The following is a 13417-nucleotide window of genomic DNA, read 5'->3' on the forward strand; positions in this document are numbered from 1 at the left end:
CTGTTTTGTGTGTGCATATTTTTAATTATTAGTTGGTGCTGTGAGAAAATTACATTCTGTTTCTTACTATTTTCACTACACAATGTTTGAAAGATTGATTTTTTCACTAACTTGTGCATATAATCTGTTTCTTCTAAGGGTTACACAATCTCCCAGGCTCCACATCTACCCCATTAACTTCCTGCTTTCCCAGGGATGGCGGTAACAGGCAGACTCCCAACTCCCCGCCACCAAAATAATGTGGCAATAAGTAACCTGTCTCTGTCCCCTTATGGGCCTGGATACATTTTTGGGGTACTATTAACATAGGAACAGGACTGTTGGTCCTCATTCTATGAGTTATTTATATTTTTGTGTTTAATACATCAACTTGAATTCATTCCTTTAAATTTTGGCATGTTCTTTGTACAGAGTCTAAAGCTGGGAAACTGGGGTAGCAAGAAAATAGTTTGGGGCTCCAAGTGCTTGGGTGCCAGGGGCAGTAGGAGAGAGGAGAATAAGGGAGAGTGGGAGGATATTCAGGAAAACCTTGCCTTTTACCCACAGTTGATTGGAGGTCCCAGGATTGACTATCTTTTCATTGTCTTTGTCATAATCATCTTGCAATTATAGTTTCAGCAGATCAGTTATCATTTGCAAGGGCCTCTTGTGTTCATTACTTTTCCATAATACCTGGTATAGCCAGGTTTACTTTCTGTCTACCAAGAAAAAGTCTCCTTATTGTGTCCTGCGTGCAATATGCCCATTTTCATTTCTGTCTTCACTCACACTGTTCTCATCTGACATGTGCCACTGTGTGGCTTAATATCTCCCTCCCTTCCTTCAAAACACAAGCAGAGAAGTACAGTGACAGCAAGGAAATACCCTGAAGGCCAGTGCCCCAGGCCAGAGCAGTCAACCAACTGAAAGGGACACTGAGGGCTTGGAGGGAAGGACAAGTCAAACTAATTCAGCAACAGGAGATCCTGTGCCCAGCTCTTTGGTCACATATTGACAACAGAAAATTTTTGGAATTCCTAAATATAAGATCAGGCATGCCCTTTCTTCACCATCCCTTAGAAATGATGAATTCATTTACATGACTTACCTAGATAACGGGAACAAGCCTAGATGTCAAGAAATGTAAGTTTTTAGTCCTAGCTCTGTCATGAACCCACTAAATGACCTTTGCCAAGTCAGTTAACTTCTGTGGGGCTTTCCCACTAGTGTGCCTTTGCATACATTACCCCTTTTATCTGGAATTACCTTAGCATTGGGACAGGGAAACTCTTACTCATCAGCAGTACTTAGCTTGGTGTCAGCTTTACTCTGAAACATCCCCTGAGTCTCCCCACCTACGCCTCAGCAGTTAGGTGCCACTTTCTTCTTGACCCTGTACTACACTTCTTATTTATGTGACTGTCCCTTTCCTACTCTGCTCCCTACCCCTAGAGTTCCACTATGAGCTACTACTATTGCCTCTGTTGTTTTTTGTTTTTTGTTTTTTTTTAAGTTTAAGTATTTTGAGAGAGAGAGAGAGTACAAGTCCAAGCAGTCTCCACACTAACAGTACAGAGCTGGATGTGAGGCTTGAACTCAGGAACTATGAGATCACAACCTGAGCTGAAGTCGGACACTTCTGACTGAGCCATCCATGTGCCCATCCTCTGTTTTTGAATAGAGGAAGTGCCCAGCCTATGGTTTGACATATAGTGAATACTCAGTATGTGCTTGTTGAGCTTGATGAACTTTGTCTTTATATTTCTTTGCATGCTAAATGAAGGAGTTGGACAAGAGGGTGGTTTTCAAATGTTTAAAAACTAGAAGGACCGGTTTTCTCATTTAAAAAATTTTAAGGGGAGGACCAATGAGAATGTCATGGAGAAAAAGAGGAAAGTGCTCTATTTGAAGTAAGAATGGGATTCCAGAAACCTGTCCACTTGACCTCTCCTCTTCAAGAAAGCACTAGGAGGTGGAGAAACACAGTTAAAACAAATCGGCCTGGAATCGGGGTTGCTCATTTCCCTTGCAGCTATAAAAGTGTAATTCTGTGAAAGATACTCTTTCAAGTAGCAACATTTTCTCTTTCTTATGTGAACATTTTTTGGTGAAATTTTTCCTGAAATGTAAAAATACTGAACTGCTTCCCTAAGACAGAATGCAATACTAATGTAACTGAATCTTTTCTTAATGACCTAGGTACCTCATTAGGAACATTCACTGTTTCACTGGGCTGAATTCACAAAGGCACTGTTATGACGTGTTTATTTTCCTGTATCTTCCCTACCTGTCATCTGCCATTTCTTCTGCTGTCACTTTCTCTGACCTAATAGCTCCCTTAGCTAATGTCTTTTTCTCAAAGCCCCTGCGCCCTAAATTTTTTTGTGAGCTAACACAATAGAAAATAAAGTTTGTTTAGGAAGTCTATGTTCACACACACAAAGAGTCGGGTTTGAGAAAGTCGATGGCCATTGTGTTGGCCCTATGTGAACATCATGAAGGTTATTTTTGCTATTTAGAGGCTTACGGGTATTTTTTGCATCCCTGGGTTTGGGGATTGCTAGAGTCCCACATTGACATAAATTAGGTAGGTATATATGTTTTTTAGAAAAACTAACCTTGGAATAATCTGGGAATGACTGAATGAACGTACCTTGAATGATGTAAAGCATTTAAACCATTTTTTTTTTTACAAAGCAAATGATAGAATATTTTTTAGTATGGACCCCTAATGTATGTTTATAAATGATACACAAGTGCTTTTGTACTAATGTGTTTTATACATTGTAAAACATACTCGAAAATCAAATTTACAAATAATAAAACAAAAATATAAATGTTCATATTAGAATATTTTCTCATATTCTCACACTCCAGAGAATCGTCTTGGGCACCCCCTGGGATGCATGCACAATTACATACCCCATTTGTGTGACTGTGTTTTAGATAACTGCATAAGGATATTGACTTTGACTTGAGCTATGCCACTATTCCTCTGCCCAAGTGAAAACTAATTTAGGTGCTTTTCAAGACCTCAAATAAAAATATTTAGCTCCCGAACTTGTGACACAGTACATAGCACAATAAATGTTTGATGAATGCTGAACGAATGATGGACATTGAGTAGTTCATAATGATGCTTTATAAACTCATTTAATTAGTTCATTTTATCGGTTTAGCTCGTGTCAGACTTTTTTCACAATGCGTTCACATTAGATCATCACTAGTGCATATCACTAGGCAGAAATGGGTATAAAACACATTGGGATTTTTAAAATATCTTTTTTAAAAGTTTTAATTATTTATTTTAAGAAAAAGTGAGAGAGCAAGAGCAGGGCAGGGGCAGATAGGGAGAGAAAGAGAATCCCAAGCAGGCTCTACACTGTCAGCACAGAGCCAGATGCAGGGATTGAACTCCTGAACCACAAGATTGTGACCTGATCTGAAATCAAGAGTCGGACTCTTAATCAACTGAGCCACGCAAGCATCCCACACATTGAGATTTAATGGTAGAGGGCTTTGAGCCAGAGCATTTACTTGCCCAGGGAAAGTTTCGACCCATCCAGATTACTATAGTAGGAGACATGGCAAAATCTGGCTTAACAAAGGCCATCATGTGATACCCATGGGCATCTGGGGTTGTGGGTCAGTGGTGGTAGTAGTGACTAAATAGTGGTGGTCTCAAGCCAGGGAGATAACAGTATTATGATGACATTGGGAAGGGTGTGGAGAAAGGGAGTGGGGCCAGTGAGGACACCTTTGTATTGAGTTTCAGTGCATAGCTGTGTCTTAAGCCTTTTGTTTTTACGCTACATATTCCTCTTGGGCACTCAGAGCTCCCAGTCAGTGGAGAACCATCTATGTGCTTACGTTCCAAATCCCTATCCAGCAACCTTCTGGATGACTCCAGTTAGGTGTGTTGCAGGCACCTCAGAGGCTATATCATCTGCGTGATCAATTCAGCAGCTTTCCCCAAACCTGCTTCTCCTAAATGTTTCCATCTTTGTGGGTGGTATTACCAGCCTCCACCTAGATGCAGAAACCTGGAAGTCACCTTGGATTCCTCTCCTCCCCGCCTCTTGCCTCTATTTGGCTTCATTCCCCTGCCATCTTAGTGGACTCCCTAGCTCCAATCTCGGTGCCTCCAAGTTGTTTCATACATTATTCCAGAGTGATTTTTATAAATGGAAATTTGGATAATATAGCCTCCTTGTTCAAGGCTGGTAAGGCCCCTGATTTTCTCTTCAGCTCCATCTTTCTTACTGCCTCCCTTGTATTAGTTATCCCCTTACACTGAACTTCTTCAGTTCTTCAAGGATGCTTGGCTCCCTTCCATCCTCCAGGCCTCTTCCCACATGGCTCCTTCTACCTAGAGCAGTCTGTTCCTTTCCTTTTCACTTTCTTCTTCTGGTCTCAGCAGAGACATAATTTTTTCCAGGACCTTTCCCTTGATTCCTAGACCAGACTACATCTCCCTGTTAGCTTATTTATTATCCTAGCATCCCAGAACTTGTCTTGCCTTGCCACTCAGCAACTGTTGTTGTAAGTGGTTGTGTATCCCTATTTACTCCTCGGCTGCGACTCCGTAAGGGCAGTGGCCACATTGATCATCTTCACTGCCGCGTCCCCAGCACCCGCAACAGTGCCTTCCACCTCCAAACGTATTTGTTACATGAAAGAAGAGGGCATGGAGTGCCACTCGTCAGGAACCAAGCTAAGCGATTAATCAGACTGAACAAATACAGCAAGGGATAGGGTAAGTGGGCAGCTTGGGGAACACTTACGAGCCCACACTTAATTTCTGGCCTATCAGATGCCACCCTTACACCTTCCAGAGAGAAGACCTGAGTTTACCTAAAGAAGCAAGATAGCCTTGAAGACGGATAGATCTGAGTTCTAAATCCTAGCAGTGCAATCCTGGCAAGTTATTGGTAGGGCTGATCTAAGAACACAGAAAATTTATAAAGTGTATGTATGATAACTGATGTATATATTTTTAAAATGTTTATTTTAGAGCTAGAGAGGCAGAAAGAGGGAGACAGAATCCGAAGCAGGCCCCAGACTCCGAGCTATCAGCACAGAGCCCGATGCAGGGCTGGAACTCAAGAACCGTGAGATCTTGATCTGAGCCGAACAGTGCTTAACCAACTGAGCCACCCACGAGCCCTGACACCTGGTATTTTGATGTGGCCCTTGTGATCTAGTCATCATGCCATGCTCAGTGTAATCCATCCAAATGCTTCTGCTGTATAATGCTCAGGTATTGACCCCCTGTCCTCATACCTGACATTATTCCAAATGCTATAGGAGACTTATGTTTTTCACTTATATTTTTATTTTATAATTATTTTTTTATAGTAAGCTTATTATCCCTCATGGGACCCTGTGAAGAGTTTCTCTTATCATCTTTATGAGGCAACAAAGGGATAGAGAGTTTGACTAAGTTGCCCAAAGTCACACAGCTGAGCAAGATACAGCATGTGACCATCCTGGTGATTCTATAACACAGGCTCTCATTTATTCCTAATATTTTTATTTGAATTTTATTCCTTCCTCATTAAAAAGTAAAATGTTTAAATTCAAGAAGTATTTATTGGGGCGCCTGGGTGGCGCAGTTGGTTAAGCGTCCGACTTCAGCCAGGTCACGATCTCGCGGTCCATGAGTTCGAGCCCCGCGTCGGGCTCTGGGCTGACAGCTCAGAGCCTGGAGCCTGCTTCCGATTCTGTGTCTCCCTCTCTCTCTGCCCCTCCCCCATTCATGCTCTGTCTCTCTCTGTCTCAAAAATAAATAAACGTTAAAAAAAAAATTTAAAAAAAAAAAAAGAAGTATTTATTGAATCCCTTACCATGTGTGCAACATTAAGCACTCCGTGTGAAATTAATAAATATTTATTGTGCCTATGACTTTGTAGAAGAGTTGTAGAACGTCTTGATATTCATGGACTGTAACCTCTTTGTGAGGGGATTAGAAAAAAAAAGAAGTCAAGGAAATGTGCAGAAAAGGGATAACACAATCTTTCCGAGTGGCTACTTCCTACCCTGTTCCTTTGATTGCAGATAATGTTGTAGTAGACAGTGATGTTTCCTAAACGTTTGTTCTCTAAAGGAACTGCAGTCATCCTCAGAATTGATCTGCTTCTATCAAGCAGATTCTAGAGTCCAGGCCCCTGTACAAGTTTTCAGCAAAGTGAAGGCACTTTTATGCACACTGTTTCTGAAATGTCTAAACTAAAGACAGAAGAAAAAAAATTAGGCATAGGTCATTAGGGAAAATGTCATTTGTCTTTTGGGATGTAGAGTTTGACCTCACTGTCATCAGCAACTTCAAAGTCTGTGTTCTTCAGGTTTAACTGAAAGTAGGTTGGGTTGCACTGGCACTTTCAAGTTAAGAAATGGATTTTTTTTGCAATCAGTTGAAATCAATTCCAGTGGGTTTTTTAAAGAAAGGAAATTCCTGGGATGTTATTGATACACCTAGAAAGCTGCATCCAGTGTACATTTTCTTCAAGGTTGACAACATGACTGATTTCCTCTCTTGGCCTAGAGATTTAAAGCATGAGTTGGTTCTAATTTTCTAGAAATGAATTCTGCATTTTGCTTGCAATGAAAGAACAAGTTACCTGAATATATTATTAAAGTACTTTGTACTTGCAAATTGCTTCGTACAAGTTATTCTAGGCTCATCAGGTTATGCTACAATCAGAACGCCTGATACTTAGTTGGCTTTTTACTTCCGACCACAGGTTTATCTTGCCACCGAAGCCATTCACTGTGCAAGGCCTGGCTTGGGGCCCTGGGCCAGGGCGTCCTCTGGGACATTAACCTTGTCTGCCTGGATGCCTCCAGTTGATTCAAGCAAGTGCAACTGGTTTTACTGATCCACGTTCCTGTTGGACCAGAATAAAGACCTGAAAAAGAGAATAAAGGTAACTTCAGAGGCATAGAGTTTAAACACTGAGCTAAGGGTCAGGGTTTCAAAACCACACTTTTACTATCCTATCAGGAAAGTTCGATAAATATTTATATTTTTTGTTTTGCATTGTCCCCCCTAAAGGTTTCTCCTTCACTCAGGGAGTTCCCAGATCTTCAGTGGGTCTGGGACAGAATTGGGAAGAAAGGCTGGGAGAAGAGGGAATGGGGTAAGTCTGGGCAGGAAAACGCCTAGGCAGCCAAGGACCAGCCAACTCCCTCCTTTCTCTCAGCCCCTAGAGAAACCCCTTACCCGGAGCCAGCCCGTTCCGGCTTTGGCCTCCTGACCCAGACAGTGCAGGGCGAGGGAGCCCACGTTGCACCGCCCCCAGCCTTGGGCGGCCCGCCAAGAGTTCGAGGCCTCCTGATCCGGATGTGATGAAAAAGAGCAACAGACGGAGAAGTGTTTCAGGAGTGGAGGAGTGGTGGCAGGGGGACAGAGAGCCAGAAGGGGAACAGGCCCCCTTCCTGGGGAGCTGGCCGGACTGAGCTGGCTGGAAAGAGAGGGCGGAGAGCACGGAGTCAGAAGAGCGGCCACTGGCGCAGTTGCAGCCACTGCAGTGTCTGGGCTGAGCCTGAGGGAGGCGGGGAGGGACGCGCCGGGGCGGCCGCCACTGCTGCCAGGCCACTGGGGTGAGATGCCGAAGCTGCTGGATCCTCGCTAACTTTGCCGGGCGGAAGAGGAGAAGGAGGAAGGGGCTTTGAGAGAGTTGGGGGGGGGGGATGCCGAGGTAGGTGGTGGTCTCCCCGGCCAGAAGGAGGAGGGGTTTGGTCCCCTTCCCCGCGCTTCCAAATCCAGTCTCCCTTCCCCGCCCCCTTTCAGTGCCTCCCTCCCACTGCCCTCCCCCGCCCCCCAACTCCACCACTGTCAACGTGCGGGGTAGCAGTTTTCCTCCCGGGTTTCAAATCAAAACTTCTCTGGGGTGGGGTTTGGGGGAGGGAGGTGGAGGGGCAGGGAATGTCCTGCAGGGGTGGCGTGCTGGTCTCTGAAAACACTTTTTCCCCCCCAACAGAAGCAGTCAGTTCTCTGCACCCACCACCTAACAGCCCTTCGCGTCCGCCCCGGGGGCGGCGAGCTAGGCGGCAGCGCGGCGCGGGCTCGGTGGAGCGGCCCATGTCCGGCGCGGGCGAAGCCCTGGCTCCCGGGCCCCAGCGCGGGGCCGAGGCGGGCGGCGGCCGGCTGGGCGCCCCAGCCCAGGGTGAGTGCCTGCTCGCAAGTTGCGAGTCGCTTTGTCGTTGTTGCATTTTAAAATCTGTCCACACATTTACTGATTGAGGGAGGGGGGTGGAGGTCGGTGTGCAATGAGGACGGAGTCTCACCCCGTAGTTGTGAACTTTTGCACAGTTAGTGCTACTCAAGAAAGTTCTCCAGGACTCCAGCCCTAGATCAACAACCGGATAAGAGGGCGGGATCCGCTGGTCCTTCCACTCCCCCTTCCTTTGACTGCAGGGAAACTGGATGACATGATTGCTTCTTTCTTAAGCATATGCATTTTGGGGCCTAAGACTCCAATATGTGGGATCTGAAGCACTCTCGCCTCCTTCACTTCAGTTCTTGTGTCTTCCTCAGATCCAGGTCTGTTGCTGCTCTCTGAACAAGCTAAGCACTCTGGGTTCATCTTTGTTTCTTGTGAGCCACTCTGCAGCTCAGTTGATGATCTGGGGTTCTGTGACCAGTTCCTTTGGAATGGCTCACGCATACGTTTCAATAACTGTTTTGTTTTGAAATCAGCATGCTTTAAAAAGGAACACTTGGCAAGAATGAATTAGCTCCTTTGTGTTTTTCCAAAGTGTAAACACAGGCAGCCTATAAAGAATATGATCTTGTTTCTGGGAGACTTCCCTAACAAGCTTATAAACAAGTCAGGCAATATCTTTGCTCTCTTGAAGGTAACATCCTTGAGGTTTTCAGGGAGCAAGGGCCTTACTCTTCTGATGCAGTTTCCTCTAACGGTGGCTCTGATTTAGAAAGTTCTGATATTGATTTGGGCTAAATAATTTTCCAGGTCTTGAAAACCTACTTTATAGTCTTGATTTTAAGCATATCTGATAGCTTTTGTATTTCTTTGAGGATAATGTAGTGAGCTTCTTGGGATTGGTGTGGTTTTTTTTGTTTGTTTGTTTGTGTTTTGTTCCTTTGTGTTTTTTTTTTCTTTTTCCCCAAGCTGCAAAAATGGAAAGGAAGAAGTTAATGTTGAACTCAAAAGAGGTGAAAGCAGAAAACATCCATGGCTAAATTAAAATGTTCTGGCATTCAGGGCTGTTAAATTGAATTATGTTTATCATTGCTTTTTGCTTCTAAACAGTGAGTCATTTTTTTCTAAACAGAAAATAGAGCAAATCAGAGAAGTAGAATGATAAACATGTTTTCCCAGAAGCAGCCCATGCTCTGCACATTGTATTGCCAACAGTCATTTTCCCGTTGTTAGGCATGCCCTTCATAGTCTTATCGACTCATTGATGTTTCACACTTGAGCTGTTAATCACTGTTGTTAAACAATGCTTATGTCAAAATCCACATCAAACACACTACAAAAACAATTGATTTGGACATAGTGATATCTACAGTGTCCAACTTACTTTAATAATACGCATCGTTAGAGTCAGCTAGAACTTGCAGTGGTGTGTAATGTAATGCAATGCAATGCTGTAAAATATCACATGATTCTGATTTTAGGAAGTGAGCATCTAGAATGGTCTGAAGTGCAGTTGACTGCATACAGGATTACCAGTGTGGAAACTCTTGGGGTTATATTGTACCTGAAAATCAGCTTACCCTCAGCAACATAGTTATATACCGCCTTTTTATTAGTTTATCTTCGACTCACATCCTTTAAGCATCAATTTAATTGCACGTGTAATATAAGGTAATGATTGTAATGATTTTTTAGGAAGAAAATCTTCAGATTCTTGCTAAAATATTATGCCTCATATAAGCAGATTTCATAAGGTATATCGAAAGAAAACAAATTTTGGAGTGAGTGGGTAGGGTACAAGTTTGCAGATGCAGCCTTCCATAGGTAGTTTGGTCCTCTTGGTAAAGGTGTTAGTGAAGAAAGAAGCTTTGCTCACAGAGTGCCCTACTCTCCAGCTCTTGAGTTCTTTCCTCTGTCCTTGGATTCTTTATCATCTTTTCAGAAGAATAGTTTAATAATTCTCTGGTCAGATGTGGCTGCTTAGTTAATTGAAACTTAATTTAAAATTTTTATATATTAAAATCTGTGAGAAAAATGGAGTGTTTTATGGCAATTAGCAGAAAATATCTTTTCATGAAGAGGAAATATAAGGTCAAGTCTTACCTTGTAGGCAAAGATAGATAGATGTCAAGATAAAACCTATGCATATATTACTATATCATGATGAGATTTCCACACTCCTAACTAAGGGCATGCAATGTTAAAGTTAAAAGAAATTATAGGGGGGTCTCTAGTGAACTCCCCATCAAATCTAAAATCCCTTTCTCCGTTCTTCCAGATGGTTAGTTAGAAACCTACAGTGTAGCTGATTCTACGTAACGGCATTCAGGGTTAGGAAGGTTTCCTTATTAAGAGCATTGTTCTACCTCTTTAAAATTTCTGCTCTTTTCCTGTGATTCTGCAAGGAAAACTCTATTGGTTTGAAAGCATTAAAAACATTTTCTGTGTATTTTGAAAATTGTTGCAGAGCAAGGACATAAGCTCTTATGCTCCAGGCTGTAAGAGGGAACCAGGATGGGTGTGAGAAGCTTGTAGCAGCAGGGATCGTGGGCCCTGGGACAGCCCATGGGCCAGGAGGTGGTGATGCTCAGCTCCAGCTCATTGTTGCCATTTGGGCTAATATCTTCCAGTATTTCAAGAGACACTGGAAATACAGATTTTTATGTATCATCTCTCCCTTTTTAAAAGTTGGCAATTGATTAAATACAATTTTGCCCCGGCCAACAAAACAACTACACTTTCAGGCTGGATATGGCCTCTAGGCAGCTGATCTGTTATCTCTGTTCTAGAAATCAGAATGTAAACATGTGTTTATAACTGTTTCCCTATTTATGACTAACTTCTGAAAGATTGGTTTGATTTGCTGTCCCATGAAAAGTCCCTGTATGAAGGTCTTGATAGATGAAGGATAATTTGGGCCAAACTTAATTTTGTTTTAAGAGAGAATGGATCTTGTATACGTGATTCATCTAATTGTCATTTTTTTTCATTCTTGGATTAAACATCTTAAAATTCATTGTGTTATCGCTGAAAATGTAGGTACTTACTTTTTTGCGCAAAAGTTACTAGAATCCATGTACTCGGAAGAGCTTTTTAATTAAGTACTTCATTCATACATTTGCAACCTGGGACTATGAGGATTTATAAAAATAACTTAGTCCAAATGGATCACTTTAAAAAAATTTTTTTAACATTTATTCATTTTTTGAGAGACAGAGGCAGTGCAAGTGGGGGAAGGACCGAGGGAGAGGGAGACAGAATCTGAAGCAGGCTCAAGGCTCTGAGCTGTCAGCACAGAGCCTGGTGTGGAGCTCGAACCTAGGAACAATGAGATCGTGACCTGAGCCAAAGTCAGATGCTTAACCGACGGAGCCACCCAGGTGCCCCCAACTGGCTCACTTTTTAGAAAGGTTGTCCAAAGTATTCAGGTGACTTGGCCAAGGTCTCATGCAGTCCATAGAAATCAGGGTAGAACCACAAACTGGGGAATATATGTCATTGTGATAAATGTGGTTGAAGTAAAGAATGAATATAAATCTTTCCTACGGATGGATGAATCGAAGATAATAGGCTTTGGATACTGTGAATCACTTGAGCCTGTTCCAGTCCCTGCATCTTCCCCCTCCCCCCGCCACTCCCTGCATTTGCCAAGACTTCGATTGTCGGACTGTGAGTGCTGGAATATACTTTAATGTGATAATGTGTGATTTAATGCACTCTTCTCTCTTGGGAGAGTCCTCTGAGACTATTAGGCAGACTTTTCATAGCAGGATGCAAAATGCCAGTGAAGTTAATTAAAAATAATTTAAAATAGAAGCTAGGGAGAAAATCTTCGAGTTGAAATTACATAAGAAGAGCTTTGACTTAGAAGCTTAGCTAAGTTGTCAGGAGTTTATAGTGGCTAATCAGATTTCCTTTATGGGAATCCTGTTTATTTCAATTTATACAACGTATGCTTGTAACACCCATATTCTTAGACACGTATCATATTGTTTTATCCTTCTGATTAAGGATGGAATTTCTCAAAGTGGATCCTCTTTGGATAGCTTCTCTCTCTGGTTCCAGTCTGGGGAGATTGTGCCCTCCAGGAGACATTTGGCAACATCTGGAGACATGTTTGGTAGACATACAGGGAGTGGAGTGGGTCCTCCTAGGATCTAGTGGGTAGAAGCCAGGGGTAATGCTAAATATCTTACAATGCATAGGACCAAACAGCCCCTCACAACACAGAATTATCTGGCCGAGAATGTAAGATGCATTGAGATACTACCCTAATATTTCAAGGCTACTGGCATTTTTGGTCCCACTCTGGACTTTTAGAATCAGAATCTCTGGATATGGAAGGGTCAAGAAGCTGTATTGTTAACAGTCTCCAGGTGCTCTTTATCTCTAGTTGAAAATAATTGTTATATAGGCTTTTGTCTGCAGAAAGATATATTGATAGGTTTCTAGTAAGTCTCTCATTTTTAGTTAGAAAGGCCTCAGAAAGCTTTAAAAACAGTCTCTCTTTCAAGTTCCAAATTTTAAATCCTATCACTCTGTGTATCTTCTACATTACTACTCGTCAGCATGTTTATCACATACCCCAATTAATAAAAATAATCCTGAGTGTATTCTTCCTCAGAGAACTTTCTAACATTTTGTGGACTGTAACACAAATGTATTGTGAACTTTAAAAAGGAAATACAGAGATGAAAATTGTAAGTGGATATAAGTACATGAAAATGTAAGTGAAATAGGTATTTTAGTACTTTCTTCTACCAGCTCAGTAGATATTCGTGTCCTGCCACCGTACACTTCTCTTTGGAGATCCCAGCATTATGGAATAATAAGGAAAAGAGTGCATAATTTGCACATGGGTTGTGTTCATTTGTAAGTTGGAGTTTTGGAACCTAAGTTACCCTTTCTCATAGAAACAGTGATAAATTATATTTAGTTCCCTAATCTCAAAAAATTAGAATCAACTTATATTAAATATTTATTACTAATTTTCATTTCTACCATAGCCTTTTTTTTCCTCTTTGCATTATTTCTGCTTTATTCAAATGCTTCATAAATATTCAATCACACACACACACACACACACACACACGAATATATATATATATACACATATATATGTATATATATATATATATATATATATATATATATATATATGTATCTTGAACCTTGCTGTGTGACAGGTACAGAGAGGAATACGCTGAATGAAATTCGGGTCTTGCTGAATGATGGGAAAACACCTACATTCACCCATAACTGTAATACAAAGT

At 42.0% G+C, this 13417-nt stretch overlaps 1 protein-coding gene across 2 annotated transcripts in view; it reads left to right on the top strand.

Moving 5' to 3' along the window:
- Positions 1–7359: 7359 nt before the first annotated feature.
- MDFIC (MyoD family inhibitor domain containing) overlaps positions 7360–13417 on the top strand; it is an 87269-nt gene continuing 81211 nt past the window's right edge. The window contains exons 1-2 of one of the 2 annotated variants that reach the window (XM_047096207.1): positions 7360–7581; positions 7962–8147. In XM_047096207.1, the coding sequence (XP_046952163.1) occupies positions 8063–8147 (85 nt within the window). In that variant the 5' untranslated portion in view covers positions 7360–7581; positions 7962–8062. The other variant, XM_047096208.1, reaches the window with a different exon arrangement.

Source organism: Lynx rufus, unplaced genomic scaffold, assembly GCF_022079265.1.
Source record: "Lynx rufus isolate CCGP_SWC_20201006 ecotype Redwood Valley unplaced genomic scaffold, mLynRuf1.p SCAF_4, whole genome shotgun sequence".
In the NCBI taxonomy this organism is placed as follows: Eukaryota; Metazoa; Chordata; class Mammalia; order Carnivora; family Felidae; genus Lynx; species Lynx rufus.